General features: G+C 47.2%; 1 protein-coding gene across 1 annotated transcript in view; it reads left to right on the plus strand.

Moving 5' to 3' along the window:
- LITAF (lipopolysaccharide induced TNF factor) overlaps positions 1 to 19,414 on the plus strand; it is a 36,688-nt gene extending 17,274 nt beyond the window's left edge. The window contains exons 2-4 of the mRNA XM_052636170.1: positions 9,009 to 9,233; positions 12,834 to 12,990; positions 16,993 to 19,414. Coding sequence (XP_052492130.1) covers positions 9,014 to 9,233; positions 12,834 to 12,990; positions 16,993 to 17,101 — 486 coding nt within the window. The 5' untranslated portion in view covers positions 9,009 to 9,013 and the 3' untranslated portion in view covers positions 17,102 to 19,414. The remainder of the gene's footprint in view (positions 1 to 9,008; positions 9,234 to 12,833; positions 12,991 to 16,992) is intronic.
- The last annotated feature ends 633 nt before the right edge of the window (positions 19,415 to 20,047 follow it).

Raw genomic sequence — 20,047 nt, forward strand, 5'->3', positions numbered from 1 at the left:
ATAGAAATTAAACAGATACGGCATCTCAGAATTCTGAGGTCACCTCTTCATTGCTGCTGCTCCAATTCTCTTCAGTCACGTCCGACTCTTTGCGACCCTGTGGGTCATAGCCCGCCAGGCTTCTCTGTTCATGGGATTCTCCAGGCAAAAATAGCGGAGTGGGTTTCCATTCCCTCCTCCACGGGGCATTCCTGACCTAGGGATCGAACCTGCGTCTCCTGCATTGCAGGCAGATTCTTAACTGCTGAGCCACCAGGGAAGCCTGAAAGTGAAAGTGAAAATCACTGAGTCATGTCTGGCTGTTTGCTATTCCACTGGAGTGGGTAGCCGTTCCCTTCTCCAGGGATCTCCCCAACCCAGGGATTGAACCCAGGTCTCCTGCATTGCAGGCGGATTCTTTACCAGCTGAGCTACCAGGGAATCCCCATTGCTTGCCTCCTCCAAAAGGAGCAGGAATTGCTCTGTGGATATCTACCGTAGGTTGGTCAGTGACTCCTGGACCCCTGATCATCATTAAAGAAGCAGATCAGTTTGAGTTGAAAGTCCTCAGTGACAAAATTAGTTGGGAGTCCTTAACTTGTTGTTGCTATTGTTCAGTCACTTAACTCATGTCCGACTCTTTGCGACATTATGGACTGTAGCTCGCCAGGCTCTTGTGTCCAGGGGCTTTTCCAGGCCAGAATACTGGAGTGGGTTGCCATTTCCTCCTCCAGGAGATCTTCTCCACTCAAAGATCAAACCCATGTCTTCAGCATCTCCTGCATTGACGGTGGATTCTTTACCAACTGCGCCGCCTGGGAAGCCCTGGAGTCCATAAATGGGCAGGTGTTTTTTAGAATCTTGTCTTGGGTATGTGGTGTGAAAGTCTGGAAATTAATCTTCAGAAGTGTGAGTGAGGTAGAGAAAAAAAGAGGTGACCTGTCACCTCGGGTTCAATTGATTTTCCTTTCACATTTCTTTGAGGGGTAAATTGTGTGAAATGAGTTGCTGATTGTATCTGGATCTCCCAGCCTGGGAGGTATTTTGGTGAGTTCTAAAGAGCTCCAGAGTCCGAGGGGCATGGGTTCTAACCCCAACCCTGCCAGTTTCATCTGTGTGACTTTGGACAAGATGCTCAGCCTCTCTGGGTGCCCAGTTTTTTCATTTGTATTGAAGTCTATTTTGTCTGATAATGAGTATTGCTAGTCCAACTTTCTTTTGATTTCCATTTGCATGGAATACCTTCTCCCATCCTCTTACTTTTCATCTCTTAAGTGTCCCTGGCTCTTCGGTGGGTCTCTTTTAGACAGCATATATATGGGTCTTGTTTTTGTATCCATCCCACCAGTCTCTTTTGGTTGGTGCATTTAATCCATTTACATTTAAGGTGATGATCAATATGTATGATCCTATTACCATTTTCTTAAGTGTTTTGGGTTTACTTTTTGTAGGTTTTTTCCTTCTCTTGTGTTGCTTGCCTAGAGAACTTCCTTTAGTATTTGTTGTAAAGCTGGTTTGTTGGTGCTAAACTCTCTTAACTTTTGCTCGTTTGTAAAGCTTTTGATTTCTCCATCAACTCTGAACGAGAGTTGCTGAGTAGAGTATTCTTGGTTTTAATTTATTTTCTTTCATCACTTTAAATATTTCATGCCATTCGCTTCTGGTTTGTAGAGTTTCCATTGAGAAGACAGTTGATAACTTTATGGGAGTTCCCTTGTATGTTACCTAGTTTTTTCATTTGTAAAACAGGTTGATGGTATTGTAATTTTTCATTCCTGACTCAGTGTTGTGGGGATGGGATGTTGGCAGGTAAGGATGTGAATTACAGGGCCCCTTGCAGTAAAGTAAGAGCCCGTTATGGTTCATCTTAATGCAGTTGTGAATCTGCGGTGGTTGGGGTATGAGTAGTAGATACTGCTCAGCCAGGTAGGACCTCTGTATTCAAAGATGTGAAAATAAGCCTGCTTATCTGCAACCCCTGAGCACCCTTTACCTTCTTCCTGGGGTGAGGACCCCGCAGATTCAAGACCCAGAGGAGTGGCCAGTGTAGGAGGAAGCAGACGCCAGTGAGCCCAGCCCTGCTTGGCCCCCGTACAGCAGAAGGGAGTGTCCCCCCGGCTGATCCCCCCTCTCTCCCTCTACCTCCCTTCCTCATGGCTCATGAGATTGAAGTTGCAAGAGGGCTGGGCCTGCCTGGAAAAGAACACGCAGATGTCAAGGACCCTAGGACTTGGTCGGTAAAAGGAATGAATTTGGACAATTGCATTTATGACACCAAGAAAAGAGGGGTCACATATCAGAAGGACTCAATGAATAAATGTGGGTGACTGGGGATACTCAAATATTAATACCTCTTTCCAAATAGTGGGTTCTCAGTGAGGACCTATGAGGAAAAATCAGTTCTTAGGGGAGGAGAGAGGGGGCAAAAAAATCTTAGATATCACAGTGATGTGTGGCCCTCCAAAACTCAACCCTGCCCAACCAAGTCTTATTTCTTTGTATTTAATTTCTCTTGTTAGGTGGAAATTAAATTATATTCAAATTCGTTAATTGAATTTGAATATAATTTATTTTTTTTTCCTTGAGGATGGGGGAGAGGAAAAGAGGGGAGGCAGCTGTTATGAAAGCAAGATTGGGAAGTCCTGCTCTGAACTGGGTTCGATGAATGAGCTACTCCCAGACTCACTTCTGTAGGCCCAGGAATAAATAGCGGTATAACCCTCCCTGACCATTTAAGAGAGTAACTTTCACCCACCCAGCAAATCACTGAGACTTGGAACAAGGGATGTTTTCAGTTAGGGACCCCCAGACTTCCAATAGGCATATTTGTGGATAAGAAAATGGGGGCCAGGTTGGTGCAGCTGGTCACGGGCCAATTTCCAAGGTCAAGCCTGGTTCTTCTTGCTCCAGGAATGCATCTCTTCGTGCCTCAGAAATGCCTCCTTTTTATAACTAGTGGTCGCATTCAGCTACATAACATTCGGCCCCAGTGCAGCATGGAAAGGCAGGGCCCCTGGTTCAAGAAGTATTTGGAATTTCAGGATGGTGGCCGCATTCAACTGAGCTTGGCAGGCCCTTGTGCCCATAGGGTCCCGTGGGACTACATGGGTCGCGTGCCCGGGAGGCCAGCCCCAGTCACATTTTCCATGTTTAAAAAATGAGTTTGAAATGCCTCTCTCTGGATTTGGAAGGAGCTAAATAAAAGAGTCATTCTGAGATGGTGCGAAGAGAAATCTCCAGCCCTTAACATTTCCCTGATTCCTGTGGGGGCAGGTGGAAGGTGGGTGGAGAGTCCCCTTCAATGTGTCCTTTTAAATGGACAGTCGAGAAAAGCCACTCTCAGGGGCTTAATAACAAAGTTAAACAACTGGGGAGGGAGGAGGGAGACCCCCTTGTTTGTTCCTTTATTCCCCCCACAAAGCTCCCCGTAACTATGGCAACCTGAGTTCTGCAGAGGCCTGTACCCAAGCCACCCGGGGGGCAACCAAAGGATTCTCAAGGCTGTGCTTTTTTTGTGGCAGAACTGTGGCTTTGCTGTTTTGTTAAACTCAAGAGTTGCTTTCCTGTGGTTTCCAGTTTGTCCCATATGTCTTCCATGGAGTTGTGCTCTGGAGCGATAAAGTGTTCTCTGGTGGCAGTGGAGGGTGTCTGCATGTGTCCGCATGTGTCTGTCTGTGTCTGTATGTCCGTCTGCCCTTAAGCGTTTCACATTGTCGGGGAGAGGAGGAACGGATGGAGGCCAGTTGAACGACCACCCATTTTGGAAGGGTGGTTAAGTGGGTGGCTCGGTGGGCCTCCTGATCTTGGGGGAAATCAAATAAGAAATGGGGGATGGTGAGGGGGGGGCAAGAAAAAAATGGAGACTCACTGAAGTGGCATTTCCTGGCCTGGGGCCTTGGGGAAGAAAGCAGGCTGTGGAATTTATTTAGAAAGCTTTTGAAGCAGCTGGTTATGTTTTTTCTTAAAAAAAAAAAAAAAAAAAACAACACACACAACCCATTCTAGGCTGTTGGCTCTTGTTCTTTGCAGAATTATGAGTGTGTTTATGTGGCTGTTTGATCCAAAAGCCATGTTCCCGAGAGACAGTGTCCTAAAGTTCCAGAAAATAGGACATGACTACAAGGAAGCTGGTGACGCCTAATAAAAGGGGGCAAGGGTGGGAGGGTGTTCATTTCCAGAACAGCAACCCAGGGCCTTCCTTCCTTGAGATGTCTTGGAAAGAACCCCGCCTCCCCCCAGCTTTCTCCCTCCTGCATGTTCTCCCTCAACAGCACAGTTCACAATTCCCGGCCGACTTTCTTCCCTTTTGGAGGAGAGAGGCAATCGCTCAGTTATGTCCGACTCGTTGCTACCCCATAGAGTGTAACCCACCGGGCTTTGCTGTCCATGGAATTTTCCAGGCAAGAATACTGGAATGGGTTGCCATTTCCTTCTCCAGGGGATCTTCCTGACCCAGGGACTGAACCCAGGTCTCCTGCATCGCAGGCAGAGTCTTTATCGTTTGAGCCATCAGGGAAGCCCTTTCCCCTCGCAAAGCACTCTGCTTGCATCCATTGCCAAGTGTGCTGTTTTAGACTTTCTGGACCCCCCACCCCCACCCCCGAGATGCTTTCTGCCCTTGTGGTTTTTTAAATATGACTCATTTTTCATAATAAGTGGTGCGGGCAGCTCCGGGGGCTGCCTTTCCTGAGACAGGAAGGGACAGTGAGTCCTTGATGGTCAGTACGGATGTAAATTACCTGGAAGCCCCAGGCGACTGTGTTCTCCTAGCTGGGTCTCCTCCAGCCTAGTCCACAGATAGGGGCTGGGGACTGCGGCTGGTGGGGGACAGCAGCCGACTTCAGAGGTAAGCCTGGTAGAGACCTGTCCTGGGGCTGAGGTCTGTGGCCAGCTTCCCCGCCCACTTATTCTGTTTCTGGGTAGCAGAGGAAATTGACAGCTATGAACTTTAACCGCTTTTCACAGTCTGTCTCAGGTTTAAACCCTAAACCTGTTTTCGCAGAGATGTCTTGGTCCTTCTGGTTAACTCCTCCTGTACTGTAGACTCCCAGCCCCACCCACACACAGGGGCCTTCGGAACTGTGTTTCTTGTTTCCCTTACAGACCTTCTGCTTCCTCTGCCCTGTCTAGGGTGACCCTTTCTTCTAGAACCTTCCGTGGCTCCCATTGCTGTCCCATAGGACCAGACAGAGAGCCATGAAGGCAATTCAGAATTGTTTAGTAGCCACATTTAAGAATCCACTTGCAATGTGAGAGATCTGGGTTCAGTCCCTGGGTTGGGAAGGTCCCCTGGAGAAGGAAAAGGCAATTCACTCCAGTATTCTTGCCTGGAGAATTCCATGGACAGAGGAGCCTGGCGGGCTACAATCCACTGGGTGGCAAAGAGTCGGATATGACTGAGATTGATGAACACAACCACATTTTGAAGTGAAAGGAAACAGGTGAAATGAACTTTAAAAAGCATGCACGCTAAATCGTGTATGACTGTTTGTGACCCCGTGGACTGTAGCCCACCAGGGTCCTGTGTCCATGGGATTTTCCAGGCAAGAATACTGGAGTGGGCTGCCATTTCCTGCTCCAGGGGCTCTTCCCGATCAGTGATCAAACCCGAGTCTCTTGCGTGTCCTGCATTGGCAGGTGGATTCTTTACCACCTGGGGAGCCCAAAATGAACTTTACCAACATATTAATTCTGGCTATCTAAAAATATCATTTTGATGTGGAGACATATAAAAAATTATGGATGAGATATTCCACATGAACATTTTTTAAATGTTTTGACATCCAGGGTGTATTTTTACATTTACATCATATCCCAAATTGGATGCTAAAATTTTATCAGAAACATTTGATCTTGATTCAGAGCTCCTTCAGTTTGCTGTTGAAAAAGTAGATTCGCATACCCAAGGCATCCCAGACTTACATAAAAGTGTTCTGATGAATGGATTGTGTATCCTTTTGTTGTTACTGCTGTTGTTCTGACTTCGCTGCACAGCTTGTGGGAATCTTAGTTCCCCAACTAGGGGTTAAAGCTGGGCCGTCAGCAGTGAAAGTGTAGAGAGTCCTAACTGCTGGACTTCCAGGGAGTTCCCTGTATCCTACTTCGATTTTCTTTTTTTAAGGTTTATTTAGTTTTTGGATGTTCTGGCTCTTCGTTGCTGTGTGCAGGCTTTCTCTAGCTGTGGCGAGCAAGGGCTGCTCTTCATGGCGTGCACGGGCTTCTCATTGCAGCGGCTTCTCTTGTTGTGGAGCACAGGCTGTAGGCGCGAGGGCTTCAGTAGCTGCAGCTCCCAGACTCTAGAGCGCAGGCTCAGCAGTTGAGGCCCATGGGCGTACTTGCTCCGAGGCATGTGGGATCCTCCCAGATCAGGGATCGAACCTGTTTCTCCTGCGTTGGCAGGCTGATTCTTTACTACCCATCCTCCAGGGAACACCACCACCACCCACCCCACTCCCATATTCTATCTTCAGTTTAAATCACTTAAATATAATTTAGCCATTCTGTTCCTCGGTCACATTTCAAGTGTTCAGCCAGCCTTGTGTGGTTGCTGGCAACCATAATGGACAGCCCAGATAGAGACCATTTCCCCCATTCCAGAAAGTTCCCTTGGACAGTCCAGTCTTATAGAATAAGGTCCAAACATCTCCATAGGACTTTCAAAATTTTCTAGAACCCAGCCCCGACCTGTCTGGCTTTACTGATTGATTTTTCTGCACGTTCATTTTCCCATGCCTCTCTTTCCACTTTGAAAGCCCTTTCATCTCTTCCCCCAGAGAAATCTCCTCTTTCGGGCTGGGCTGAAAGCAGAGTGTCCTTGAAGGAGTCTCCCCCTTTCCCTGCGGCAGAATGAATGGTTGCCTCTGCTTCCCACGGGTTCTAGAAGAAGAGGCAGGGTGCGTGGGAAGCAGCGCCGGGCCAGCCAAGCCCCCGGCCCGTGGCTCACCGCCCTCAGAGCTTGGGGCCTCATTTCTCCTGAGACAGGTTTGAATGGATCTTCTAACGCAGCCTTAGCCCTTCCCCGCTGGAAAGCAGAACCAGACAAAGGACGGCACTGTGTCCTTCTCCAGCCGCCCCGGGGGCGGCCGAGCATGGGACCGCAGACAGGAACACGCCCCGGGTCCAGGCCATGTAATTCTAGGCAGGCATCAGCTCTGCGGGGAAAAAAAAAAGACTTTTCTTTGCCCTCACAAAAGGAAATATGTGCTCTGATTCTCGTCTGTCAAAACGTGAACTGCTTGGTGTGTGTGTGCCTGTGTGTTTACTTTTTAAAAAAACTATAACATATTGGAGAAGGAAATGGCAACCCACTCCAGTATTCTTGCTTGGGAAATCCTATGGACCGAGGAGCTTGGCAGGCTGCAGTCCATGGGGTTGCAAAACAGTCGGACACGACTTAGTGACTAAAACAACAGCAACAACATACCATATTAAAGAATATTTTTCCTATTACTTAGGTTATCATTTGTCATCAGATATATTAAAAGCTACAAATACTCAGAATAAATTAATGAATGCATGATAAGAAGTAAAATAACCTCTAACACATATACAAAGAAGGGCACATAATTGTACCACTCTAGTTTTCACAAAGTGGACATTTCCTATGTAACCACCCTAGATGAAGAAAGAGAACATGACTTACCCCTTTCCCCTGCTTCTAGACTCCACTTCCCCTTCCCAAATTAATCCCTTTCTTGACTTCTAGCCCCAAGGTTCCTTTCTGGACTTCAGGTATCTAGCATTACATGGTCGGAGAAGGCAGTGGCACCCCACTCCAGTACTCTTGCCTGAAAAATCCATGGATGGAGGAGCCTAGTAGGCTGCAGTCCATGGGGTGGCTAAGAGTCGGACATGACTTCACTTTCACTTTCACTTTTCACTTTCATGCATTGGAGAAGGAAATGGCAACCCACTCCGGTGTTCTTGCCTGGAGAATCCCAGGGACAGGGGAGCCTGGTGGGCTGCTGTCTATGGGGTCGCACAGAGTCGGACACAACTGAAGCGACTTAGCAGCAGCAGCAGCAGCAGCAGCATTACATGGTATGCATTTCTTGGCATCTGGCTTGTTTTGCTCAGTATTCCTTTTGCCATAGTTTGTAGTTGGGTTTTGAAGGCCTTTGTGTTTTCCATCCCCTGAAACACTGGTAAAAGTTGCAGCGGTTAATGAAAGAAAGCAACAAAAGAAAAAACATTAGCTGTGAAAGGTTGTGGTTAGGTGATGGTTTCAAGTGTGAAAAAGCTTCTGCTCACATTTGGCTGATGTTTGCCTTGGGGATTTTTTTCTCTCTCTCTCTTTTTTCCCCATAATTTTTTGTCTTTGTTGCAGCTCGGGATTTTCTCTAGTTGTGGCGATGGGGAGAGGGCGGTGGGCTACTCTCTAGTCGCGGTACATGGGCTTCTCATTGTGGTGGCTTCTCTTGTTGCAGAGCGCACGCTCAGGGGCCTGCGGGCTTCAGTGGTTGCAGCGCGCAAGGTCTAGAGCACAGGCTCAATAGTTGTGGTGCATGGGCCTTGTTGCTCCGAGGTATGTGGGATCTTCCTGTTTTAGGCAGATTCTTTACCACTGAGCCACCAGGGAAGCTCCTGCCCTGGGAAATTTCTAGGTTTGGGTGATTTTTCTCTTGTCATTATCTACCTTTTATTTATTTAAATGAAAATGCAAAGAATGTGCAATACCCAAGGCAATCTTTTTGTTTTCGGTTAGCATGTGGGATCTTAGTTCCCTGACCAGGGATTGAACACGTGCCCCCTGCAGCAGAAGTGCAGAGTCTTAACCCCTGGACCACCAGGGAAGTGCTCTACCTTTTAGCTTTACGTAGGGAATCTCTTGTTAACGTGGTCCTTCCTGGGTCTGGAAGGGCTGATGGTCATTCCCTTTGTGGCTTTTGAACAAGGCTGGATACTGGTCATTTCCTGATCATCTGTTTATCAGGAAGAAAATGAAAGACTGAGCATGGAAATGAAGAGAGTGGATGGCGGCGGGGATATCCATGGAGTTGCTGATCTGGTGTCTTCTGGTTTTGCTTTAGGTAAAATGTCTGTTCCAGGATCCTACCAGGCGGCCGCTGGGCCCTCCTCGGTGCCAACCGCGCCCCCATCCTATGAAGAGACGGTGGCCGTCAACAGTTACTACCCCACGCCTCCAGCACCCATGCCTGGGCCGAACACGGGGCTCATGACGGGCCCGGATGGGAAGGGGATGAACCCACCTGCCTATTACACCCAGCCAGTGCCTGTCCCCAATGCCAATGCAAGTACGTACGTACAACTTCCCGGCCCCTTTCCCTTCCACTGCAGAGGGCGCAGGTTCGATCCCTGGTCGGGGAACTAAGATCCCACATGCCACTTGGTGCAGCCAAAAAATAAATTAATTGGAATCCACCTGCAATGCAGGAGACCCAGGTTCGATCCCTGGGTGGGAAAGATCCCCTGGAGGAGAGAATGGCAACCCACTCCAGTATTCTTGCCTGGAGAATTCCGTGGACAGAGGAGCCTAGTGGGCTACCATCCATGGGGTCATAGTCAGACATGAGCGACTACCACTTTCACTTTCAAATTGACAAAAATAATTTTTTTTTTTTTAAAGGAGAGCCACCAAAGCGACTCTGCCTGAGTCTAGGCAGTCAGTCCAGCTCTCCCTGTTCTGAAATTTCACATCTGGTCTTGGGTTCCATGTCAGGGAGGCTCTTGGCTTTTCCATAATAGAAGGCATGATTCATGAGCTTTCCCAAGTTGGACATCAGCCAGTCCTCTGGTGTTCATCACAGGGGGATGACCAACTATCCCAGAAAAATGTAGGAATGGGAGCTTGATTTGGGAGGCTTTCGCCCTTGCTGCTGAGGTTTGTCTGGAGAACTCCTGTCCCGAGGCTAGGGCTGGAATAGGAGAAGGAGAGAATGCAGTGGTGATCGAGGAATGGGTAGGCTACAGCCCACCCCCAGCTCATTATGAGTGCAGGCCATTCCCCTGCCTTCCAGCACTTTCTTCATGACCTTTCCCTTTGTTACTTCCTGCTGCTCAGGTATGTTGCTGATTCAGTGTCATAAGCAGCTCAGAGAGTGGATCCAGGCATCAGGCTGCCTGGGTTCGTCAGCCTCCTTGTGCCTCAGTTTTCTCCATCTGTAAAATGGGGCTCATCAAGTACCTACAGCTGAGGACTGTTAAGGGTAAATAAATCTCTATGAATAATCCTGGGATAAACACAGACTGTCATTGGGGGCCTTCCCTCATGGACCAGTGCTTAAGACTCTGTGCTCCCAGTACCAGGGATTCAGGTTTGATTCCTGGTCAGGGAACTAAGGTCTCACATGTTGCGTTGCCAAAAGATAAAAAAAAGTCGTGGTGAAGTGACTTTGCTCCAAATGGAAGATGACAAGGCTTTAGACTATTTTATAGATCCTACTCTGATCAATAAGTAACTCATTCTTGCAGCCCCAAAAAACTTACTAAAATTTACGTTAGTGCTAAATTGTGCTTTAATACTGCTCCTCTGCCAACAAAGGTCCGTCTAGTCAAGGCTATGGTTTTTCCAGTAGTCATATATGGATGTGAAAGTTGGACTGTGAAGAAATCTGAGCACCAAATAATTGATGCTTTTGAACTGTGGTGTTGGAGAAGACTCTTGAGAGTCCCTTGGACTGCAGGGAGATCCAACCAGTCCATTTTAAAGGAGATCAGTCCTGGGTGTTCTTTGGAAGGACTGATGCTGAAGCTGAAACTCCAATACTTTGGCCACCTCATTCGAAGAACTGACTCATTGGAAAAGACCCTGATGCTGGGAGGGATTGGGGGCAGAAGGAGAAGGGGACGACAGGATGAGATGGCTGGATGGCATCACCGACTCGATGGACATGAGTTTGGGTGAACTCCGGGAGTTGGTGATGGACAGGGAGGCCTGGCGTGCTGAGATTCATGGGGTCACAAAGAGTCAGACACGACTGAGCGACTGAACTGAACTGAACTGAACAGCTCCTCTGCAGGGGATGGTGTGTGTGCAGGAGCTTTCTATTAATAGGTCTTTCTAGGAATAGTAAGTCTGGTTAGCTCTGGGTGGTAATGTCCCTTAATACAAAGATCACGGAAATGGCATTTCAACAACATAAAAAAGAACAGAAGGAAGTTACTTTGACAGAACTATGAGCTTCAACAACTTGGCCAAAAATCAAAAAGAACACACTAAGCCCTGAGGGCTTTGTGATTTCCATCACCCTTGGTTCTCTTCTGATGCTTGTGGATGTTGTCCACATCGTTTTCTCTTTTTAGCATGATGTCACATACCCATTGCGTGTATCAACATGGTCCTCCGACTTTAAAGAACTGGGTCAGTATTCCCTGGCTTGGGAAATGCCAGCCTTATCTCTGAACCTCGGAGCTAGTTAAGGAGCCCATGTGAAATGAAGGCTTGTGTATGGAGGAGTCACTGTGTACCAGCACTGGATGAGGTTCTTTACCGTCTTTGTCCCATTTAATCCGAGCAACGGCTCTTATTACATTTTTTCAATAACAGCTTTATTGAGATAGAATTCCCATATCATAAAGTTCACTCTTTTAAAGTATACAGTTCAGTGGTTTTAGCATATTCACAGAGCTGTGCAACCGTCAGCACTCATTCCAGAATGTTTCCATCACCCCAGAAAGAAACCCCACTCCCGTTAGCAGTCACCCCCTCAACCCCCCTTCTCCTAACCCCTGGCAACCACTAATCTATGGATGAAGAAAACTGAGGCCAAAACCCATCACATCACTGTTTCTGAAATTACCATGTGCAGACCACCTTCATAGAACCACTGAAAAGCTTAAAAATTGGTTTGGGGACCCTGCCCCAGACCTGCTGAATCAGACTGTCTTGAGGGCCGGGCCCAGGAATCTGCAATCTGTTAGCTCCCCACTTGAGTCCAGAGACAGTCGAGTTTGAAGCCTGGTGGAGCTGGGTCTAGTCTCCCCAGAAACAGAGTCCCCCCCCACCCCATCTTGTGTGTGGAGCTTTCAAGAGCCCCTCAAATGAAAATTCTGAAAGTCTGCCACTGTTTTCTCTTTTTCCCTTTTTGTCATCTTTCTTCTTCTAACTCGGTCCCCAATTTATTTTGGTAAAATACACATAAACTTGATTGCCTGAAGCATTTCAGTGGCATTAAATATGTTCCTAGTTTTGTGCAATCCCTACCACCTCACATCTCTGGAACTCTTTACATTTTACAAAATAAACTCTATACCCATTAAATGGCTGCTCTAATCCCTCTTATCCCCCAGCCCTGGCACCTACCAGTACACTTTTTTTTTTTTTTTTTTAATGTGGACCATTTAAAAAACCTTTATTGAATTCGTTACAATATTGCTTCTGTTTTATGTTTTGATTGTTTGGCCTCAAGGCATGTGAGATCTTCGTGCCCATGTGAGATCTTCGCTCCCTGACCAGGGATCGAACCTGCCCCCCCTGCATTGGAAGGCAAAGTCTTAACCACTGGACTGCCAGGGCCCCATTCTTTTTATCTCTGTGAATTCGGCTACTCTAGTTGGCTCTAATATGTGTACTGATACGGTATTGGTCTTTTTGTGACTGGCTTGTTTCACTTAGCCTGATGCCCTCAAGGTCCATCCACATTGTAAAATGTATCAGAATATCCTTCCTTTTTTAAGGCTGAGTAATATTCCATTGAATGAATGGACCACATTTTGTTCATCCAGTCATTCACGGATGGTCATTTGGGTCACTTCTACGTCTTGGTTCTTGTGAACAGTGCTGCCCTGAGCACGGATGTGCAGGTATCTGTCGAGACCCTGCCCCTCTTGGTTTGCACTAAACGGGCGTCTCCCTCGTTTCCTGATTGGCCGCTTTGCTCTGTCCCTCCCCTCAGTTGCCGTGCAGACAGTCTACGTGCAGCAGCCCGTCTCCTTTTATGACCGCCCGGTCCAGATGTGTTGCCCTTCCTGCAACAAGATGATTGTGACGCAGCTGTCGTACAATGCGGGCGCCCTCACCTGGCTCTCCTGTGGGAGCCTGTGCCTGCTGGGGTAAGTCTGGGGTCCCCTCAGACCCTCAGCGCTGCCGGATTCCTCTCCTCCAGGCTTTCTTCTCTGTTTCAGGGTGTGCCCTGTAGAATGTTGAGCTCGCATCTCTGGTCTCTCCCCACTGGATGCCAGTAGCTCCCCTGCCGCCGTTGTTACAACCCAGAAATTGTGCCCAGTTGAGGACTCCTGCCCTCGATCGTATCAGCACCTAGAGGTTGCTCACCCGTCATTTGTTCTCAGACCCCTCCGGGCATGTCGGGACAAGCGAGGTAGCTGGGTGCATCTGTGTAGGACGATACCCTTGGGGATTTCTTTTTCTTCTAGAATTTCATGACCTAAGTAATAATGTTTGTTTGATTCGGAGAGAAGCTTTAAACAATGTGTACATTAAAATACTTTATAGTCGTCTCTTCAAAACTTCTTATCCTTTTATGACCCCCAGTAGTTTTCTGTTATCGCCACAAGGGGAGTGTGTAAATATTTATGTCTGAACCAAGGGTATTATGTTGAAAGAGATAATACTTTCTGTTCTGGGAGAAATTTGAGGAAGCACCACATAATTTTTTTCTTTCCCCCTCAAACAAAGGCAGGCAGCCTCCGTACTCTTGGTTGTGTGAGTCACTCGGCAAACCTCAGGCGCTCAGTTTTCTTCCTTGAAGGAAGCGGGGTTTGCATGTTTCTTTTCAGAAGCCTTGCTTGGCTGTTTCCTCATTTTCTGCTTGTGACCTAAAAAAGAAGGAGTGACAGTTCTCTTCCTAATTTCAAAGAGAGGCTCAAAGCCCCTAAGAACTTAGTTGACTTCCTTGAGGACTTGCATACAGTGGGGAAGAAAGGATGCTGAAGATGGGACATAGAAGTTCATCATCTTTTGGACATTCCTGTTGAAACTGACTTTATCTTTGAAATCAGGGGTGGACAAAATGGAAAAGTTTATCCCATGTCGGCCCCTGGCTTTCGAATGGAGGCAGCTTTTTCTGTCCCTTCCTTTTTCTTCCTTATGTGCAGTGGCGTGTTCTCAGGTCCTGCTTCTCACTGCTGTGTGGCTATGGGCAGGTGACTTCATCTCCTGTGCTCCGGTTTCCTCGCCTGTAAACTGAGAGTGCTAATGCCTCCCTTGGGGGCGGCGGGGTTTGTTGAGGATAAAGTTGGTGAGTGTGTGTGCATTGCCCCTTGGAGCCAGAGGTTAGGCTTATCTCTAAACGCTGCCCTTATGTGAACCCAGGTAAGCTTAGGCAATAGGAAATTCCATTTATGAGATTGTTTCCTCATCGGGTTATTTCCGGATCCTGCTTTATATAAATCAGAGCCTTCCTGTAAAATGCTGTTGTTTGTGTGTTTTTTTTAAACTGTGTTTTTGGCCAACTTTGGTTATAAGGCTGTGGGGTGTCTTCTGACACCAGCCAGTGCTCCAGCACCAGGTGGGTGTCCAGTGATTCCATTCAGTTCAGACACTAATGACCTGGAGTCAGTACAGACCCCCACAGCTTAAAGGTTCCGTCCCATAGCCGGCCCCCCACTTCAGATGCCACTCAAAAGTCCTGGATCCCCGGGCCTTTGGACCAATCAGGGATCCTGCTAGTTGCTCCTCAGGTTTGATAATATGCTAGAATGGTTCACAGAACTCAGAATGGCACTTCACTTGCATTTACCGGTTTATTATACAGGAGATAAACGGACAGCCAGATGAGGGGGTAACAGGGCGAGGTCCAGATGGGTCCTGAGCGCTTCTGTCCCTGTGGAGCTGGGATGCAGCCACCTTCTGGGGACATAAATGTGTCCACCAACCCAGAAGCTCTCTAAACACAGTTGTTCACTAGTCCTCAGCCCCTCACCTCTCAACCCCCATTCCACCCCAGAGGTCTGTGGTTGGGGCTGAGAGTTTTAAGCCTCTAGTGACTTGGTCTTTCTGGTGACCAGCCCATCCTGAGCCTGTCTGGGGACCGACCCCAGACACCCTCCTTAGCATACGCTCCGGTGTGATGGAAAGCGATTCCTTGTGAATATGAAGATGCAACTCCGTCACTCCGGAAATTCCAAGAGTCCTGGAGCTCTGTGCCAGGAATCAGAGACAAAGACTGCATGTTTTTCTTCTTGCACCTCAGGCTGTAGGGAGGTCCTTCCTGTGTGTGCCGATGATGGCTTATGTAGGTTAAAGGACATAATTTGTGGGACTTTATTTGGTTGCTGCTGTGAGAAGCAGCTTCTCCGTATGGAAAAGCGATCAATCCAAGACAAGAGTCGGCAAACTACAGCCCAGGGGCCAAATCCAGCCCCTTGTAAGTTTTATTGGAACATGTCACGCCCTTTATGAACAGATTATCTGTGGCCACTTTCACGCTTCAGCAACAGAATAAGACCCGTGTAGCCTGAAACACGTACTCCCTGGTCCTTTGTAAGAGAAGTTCGCCGATTGCAATCTAAGACTTTGAAAGATGCCCCAGTGACCGAAGAGTTGATAATATGCCCAGGACGGTCTGTCTGTTGTGACAGCCTTGGCGAGAGTTGGAGCTGCCATAACAAATTACCATAAACCCGATGGCTCCAGACGAAAGGAATTGTTTTCTCTCACCATTCTGGAAGGTTCCCAGGTGGCACTAGTGGTAAAGAACCCATCTGCCAATGCCAGCGGAGAAGGCAATGGCACCCCACTCCAGTATTCTTGCCTGGAAAATCCCATGGACGGAGGAGCCTGGAAGGCTGCAGTCCATGGGGTCGCTAAGAGTTGGACACGACTGAGCGACTTCACTTTCACCTTTCACTTTGGTGCATTGGAGAAGGAGGTGGCAACCCACACCAGTGTTCTTGCCTGGAGAATCCCAGGGACGAGGGAGTCTGGGGGGCTGCCGTCTCTGGGGTCACACAGAGTTGGATATGACTGAAGTGACTTAGCAGCAGCAGCAGCCAATGCTAGAGATGTAAGAGACATGGGTTCGATCCCTGGATCGGGAAGATCCCCTAGAGGAGGGCATGGCAACCCGCTCCAGTATTTTTGCTTGGAGAATCCCATGGACAGAGGAGCCTGGTAGGCTACAGCCCTTAGGGTCTCATACAGTCGGACCTGACTGAAGGGACTTAGCGTTCTGGAAGCCAGAAGTCCAAAATCAAGACACCATGCTCCTTGGGAAGGCTCTAAGGGCAGAATCTATCCTTGCCTCTTCCAGCTTCTGGAAGTCCAGGTGTTCTTGGCTGTGGCTGTGTCTCTCTCGTCTCTGTCTCTGTCTTTTCATGGGCTTTGTCTCTCTCTGTCTTTCTTTCTTCTTTTGAATGTTTAGTATGATAGAGTTTTCTTATTAATTAGTTAATTTTATTTTTGGCTGCACTGGGTCTTTGTTGCTGCACACAGGCTTTCCCTAGTTGCAGTGAGCGGGGGCTGCTACTTCGTTGTGACTCTCAGGCTTCTCCTTGTGGTGGCTTCTCTTTGCGGAGCACTGGCTCTAGGCGCTTGGGCTTAGTCGCCCCACGGCACATGGAAATCTTCGCCTGACCAGAGATGGAACCCGTGTCCCCTGCATTGGCAGGCAGATTCTTATCCAGTGCATCACCAGGGAAGTCTTACCTCTCTGTATGTCTATGTGTCCTCTTCTCTTATCAGGACCCCAGTCATTGAGTTTAAGGAGCCCACCCCACATAACTGGGGATGATCCTATCTTGAGATCCTTAATTACATCTGCAAAGACCCGTTTTTCCAAATAAGATCACATTCATATGTTCCAGGGGTTAGGACTCTGACATATCTTCCCAGGGGGTTCAGTGGTAAGGAATCCCCCTGCCAATGCAAGGGACCCAGGAGACGGGTTTGATCCCTGAGTTGGGAAGATCCCCTGGAGGAGGGCATGGCAACCCGCTCCAATATTCTTGCCTGGACAGTCCCATGGCCAGAGAAGCCTGGTGGGCTACAGTCCATGGGGTCACAGAGTCGGACACAGCTTGAGCACGCATGTATCTGTTTGATGGCTGCCATCCAGATCACAGTAACACGCTGTGTGTGTGGCCTTTTTGTTCCAGGTGCATCGCAGGCTGCTGCTTCATCCCTTTCTGTGTGGACGCCCTGCAGGACGTGGACCACCACTGTCCCAACTGCAAAGCTCTCCTGGGCACCTACAAGCGTTTGTAGGACTCGGCCAGACGTGAAGGGAGCCATGTGCTGCAGGAAGGCCTCTCCGACTCTTCACCCAGCCCCTCTGCTCCTGGAGAAGGCTCTACCTTGGTGGTCTCGTGTCTCCAGGGGCTCCACCTTCGTGTCTTCTTTTGGGGGGGAAAATATCGCAAAAATCACACACCTCCAAACCCCAGAAATGACTGCTCGGAGTCGTGCACAGACATGCAAAGACATTCTCCTTGAGTGCTGGGTCCAGGGTTTTCTGTCTCCCTCCTCCCCCGGACCGTGACCCCAAGTCATTCCATCTTACTGAGATCGTTGTCCCGTCTGAGTATCTTCTGGTGATTTGCCACTGGCTGGCTTCTTTTCTTGCTTCAGTGGGCCTTTCTGTCAGTGGTCTCCAAATCAGAAGCCCCAGACTGCCTTATTTTTGAAACTGTTCTGGCCCCAGTACGGCTGAACCAACCTTTAGTGCCTACCACCATAGCCATCTGTTTCCACTTCTGATGACAAAAACCTTATAGGCTAAGGGCTTGGCTCTCAGATTCTGTAGCTGCAGGCTTTTAAATAGCACATGAATTCACTTTAATTTCTTAATTTGTCTCTGAGTACAAGCAGGGGTTATTCACACCCACATAGCCATGAGGTCATAAACGCAGGCTAGAAATAGAAGGCTGGATCTTATCACTAATCTGCCTCCTTGGGACCAGATCCTCAGCCACTTTCCACGAAGGGCTTTTTTCTGGTAGAGTGATTGTTTTATATTAACACTTTTTGTGACCTTCTTTTGGTCTTAAACACCTTTGAGCATAATTTTGAAAGAAGAGACTTATGGAACCATTTTCTGTAACCATATGACTGGTATCATTTTCCTATTTACCAGCGCACACTCACTTTTTTTTTTTTTTTGCCTTAACAGGAAAAGTAATGGATAATTTCATCCACTGTCTTTTCTTGGGTTTAGTGTGGTTCCTAGAAACCTCTATAATGGAACTCATTAAAGTTGGGCCCTTTTGGGGTTCCCAGTGGATGTTTGGAAAGACAAAGCACGTTTGAGCACGTCTGGGTACCATGGTGCTGAAAAGCGTGGGGACCCGACTGTTTCAAAGGCATCTGAAGTCTGGATTTTATTTTTCAGAAATACAGTTTGTGTAACATCGGAAGACATGATTCCTAGGACTGAAGCAGCAAGCTAGAGTTCTCAGTTTGCTGCTGTGTCATCTTTGAAATCAAGACAAAGCCGGGCTCGAATTTCAAGAGTCCCCGTTTTGATAATGAATAGGCACAAGGAATGCATATGAATAATACTCTGTAGAAATCAAAACCTAGACATTGATCAAAAATCTGTATATTGGGTGAAAATTATAGTCATAACCCATTGATTCATTTAATGTTTTGAAACTTCCAGGAATTATTTTTACAATGACTATAGATATACTTCATAGTACTTTGTTCTCTGCTTTTCAAAAATAAAGTCTTTGGTTCACTCCGTGAACTATTTATCAATTCTTGCCATGTGAAGAAAGGTCTTATGTTGTGTTTCCAGCTGTTGTTACAAAGAGCCTTTATTTGTTCCATAATAGTACAAAGTCCTTCATGATAGAAAACTTCAGACTGGATGAATATCCTGCGATGTCAACATGACCGATGGTGAGTTGGGTGGATGGCTAGTGAGTCAGATTTGAACATGAGGTTGTTGGAACCCAGTAAACGTCATCAGTGGCAGCAAGCCGTAGCTTTCAAGTTTTAATAAGATGCACAGAAGGAAGCTGTTCTCATTCATGCTCTGAACAAAACATGCTTTGTTAATTGATTGGGGTAGATGTGAGATGCTAGAAGGAGGGCATTGTAACTTGCCAGGACTATGAATGTCGTCCCCTCTTTTCCTACCTGGTGATAAAACTTCATTTTGAAAGGTGACGGTAAATCGTGTCATTGCCGTACGACTTTGTCAATTTAAACCCTAACTTCTGGTTTTGAAAATTTGCCACTCACCCCAATCACGAGCGTGTATTTTTCTTTCTCTTGACAAAACTGAAGGCCGTGCATATTTAGCAGTTTTGCTCGGATGGTGGCATATAAATTGTCTCAAACTGTTATCCATTACATATGCAGAGTCTTCAAAATCTTCTAAACAAGAGCCCTATTTCAAGGACTGTAACATGTATAGTCTGCAGAACTTGAAAAATAACATCGGATGCCTGGCGCTTGGAGTGCTCAGTAGACATTCCATTTTATTGTTCTAAGTAGAGGCTTATCTGTATATTTTTTACAAAGTGACTATTTTGTGCTGCCCTGTTTGTTGGGGACTTGGGAGTATGTTGGAAGCACTGCATCACATTCAGTTATTGCAAGAGCTTTATTTTATATCTACTTGGACGTCAAAGAAGAATTTGTATGAATTTCAAACCCTGAATGGCTGTATATCTTGTTTGTATACTGTGAGTCCATCCAGGCCTTGTACATGCAAGTTTGGGTTTGTGTCCTATTAACAAAAAGAAATCAGTTTACTGCATCTGTTTTAGCCAGCTTAGAGCACGTGACTCATTCCTGGCCGACCACAGCATTACCCATGAAAATGTTTTCTCTGGGACAACTGGCTCCGCAGTTGCTACTGAGAACACTTCTATGGGGCCCTGAACTATTTATAAAATGTGGCTTCATACACTCACACACAAACTTGGCTTCGGTTTTCTCCCCAGCGACAGCCTCTCGTGTTTGGGATATTAAAATCCTGCTTTGACTTTCTGCGCTCCAAGATCTCTGTGTAGGAGTAAGTGTAGACGTTGGAATTTTACTTACAAAATTCTGATTTGCATTTTGGATCCTATTAAAGTTATCTCCTGTATTTATGACTCAGATGTTGACAATGAGTCGTCTGTTTTTCATGGGCGCACGAGTGAATTGAAAGTAGATCCAGCAAGGGCGATGAAAGAGAGAAACCCGGAGGTTTCTTTCTTT

Source organism: Budorcas taxicolor, chromosome 2, assembly GCF_023091745.1.
Source record: "Budorcas taxicolor isolate Tak-1 chromosome 2, Takin1.1, whole genome shotgun sequence".
Classification (NCBI taxonomy): domain Eukaryota; kingdom Metazoa; phylum Chordata; class Mammalia; order Artiodactyla; family Bovidae; genus Budorcas; species Budorcas taxicolor.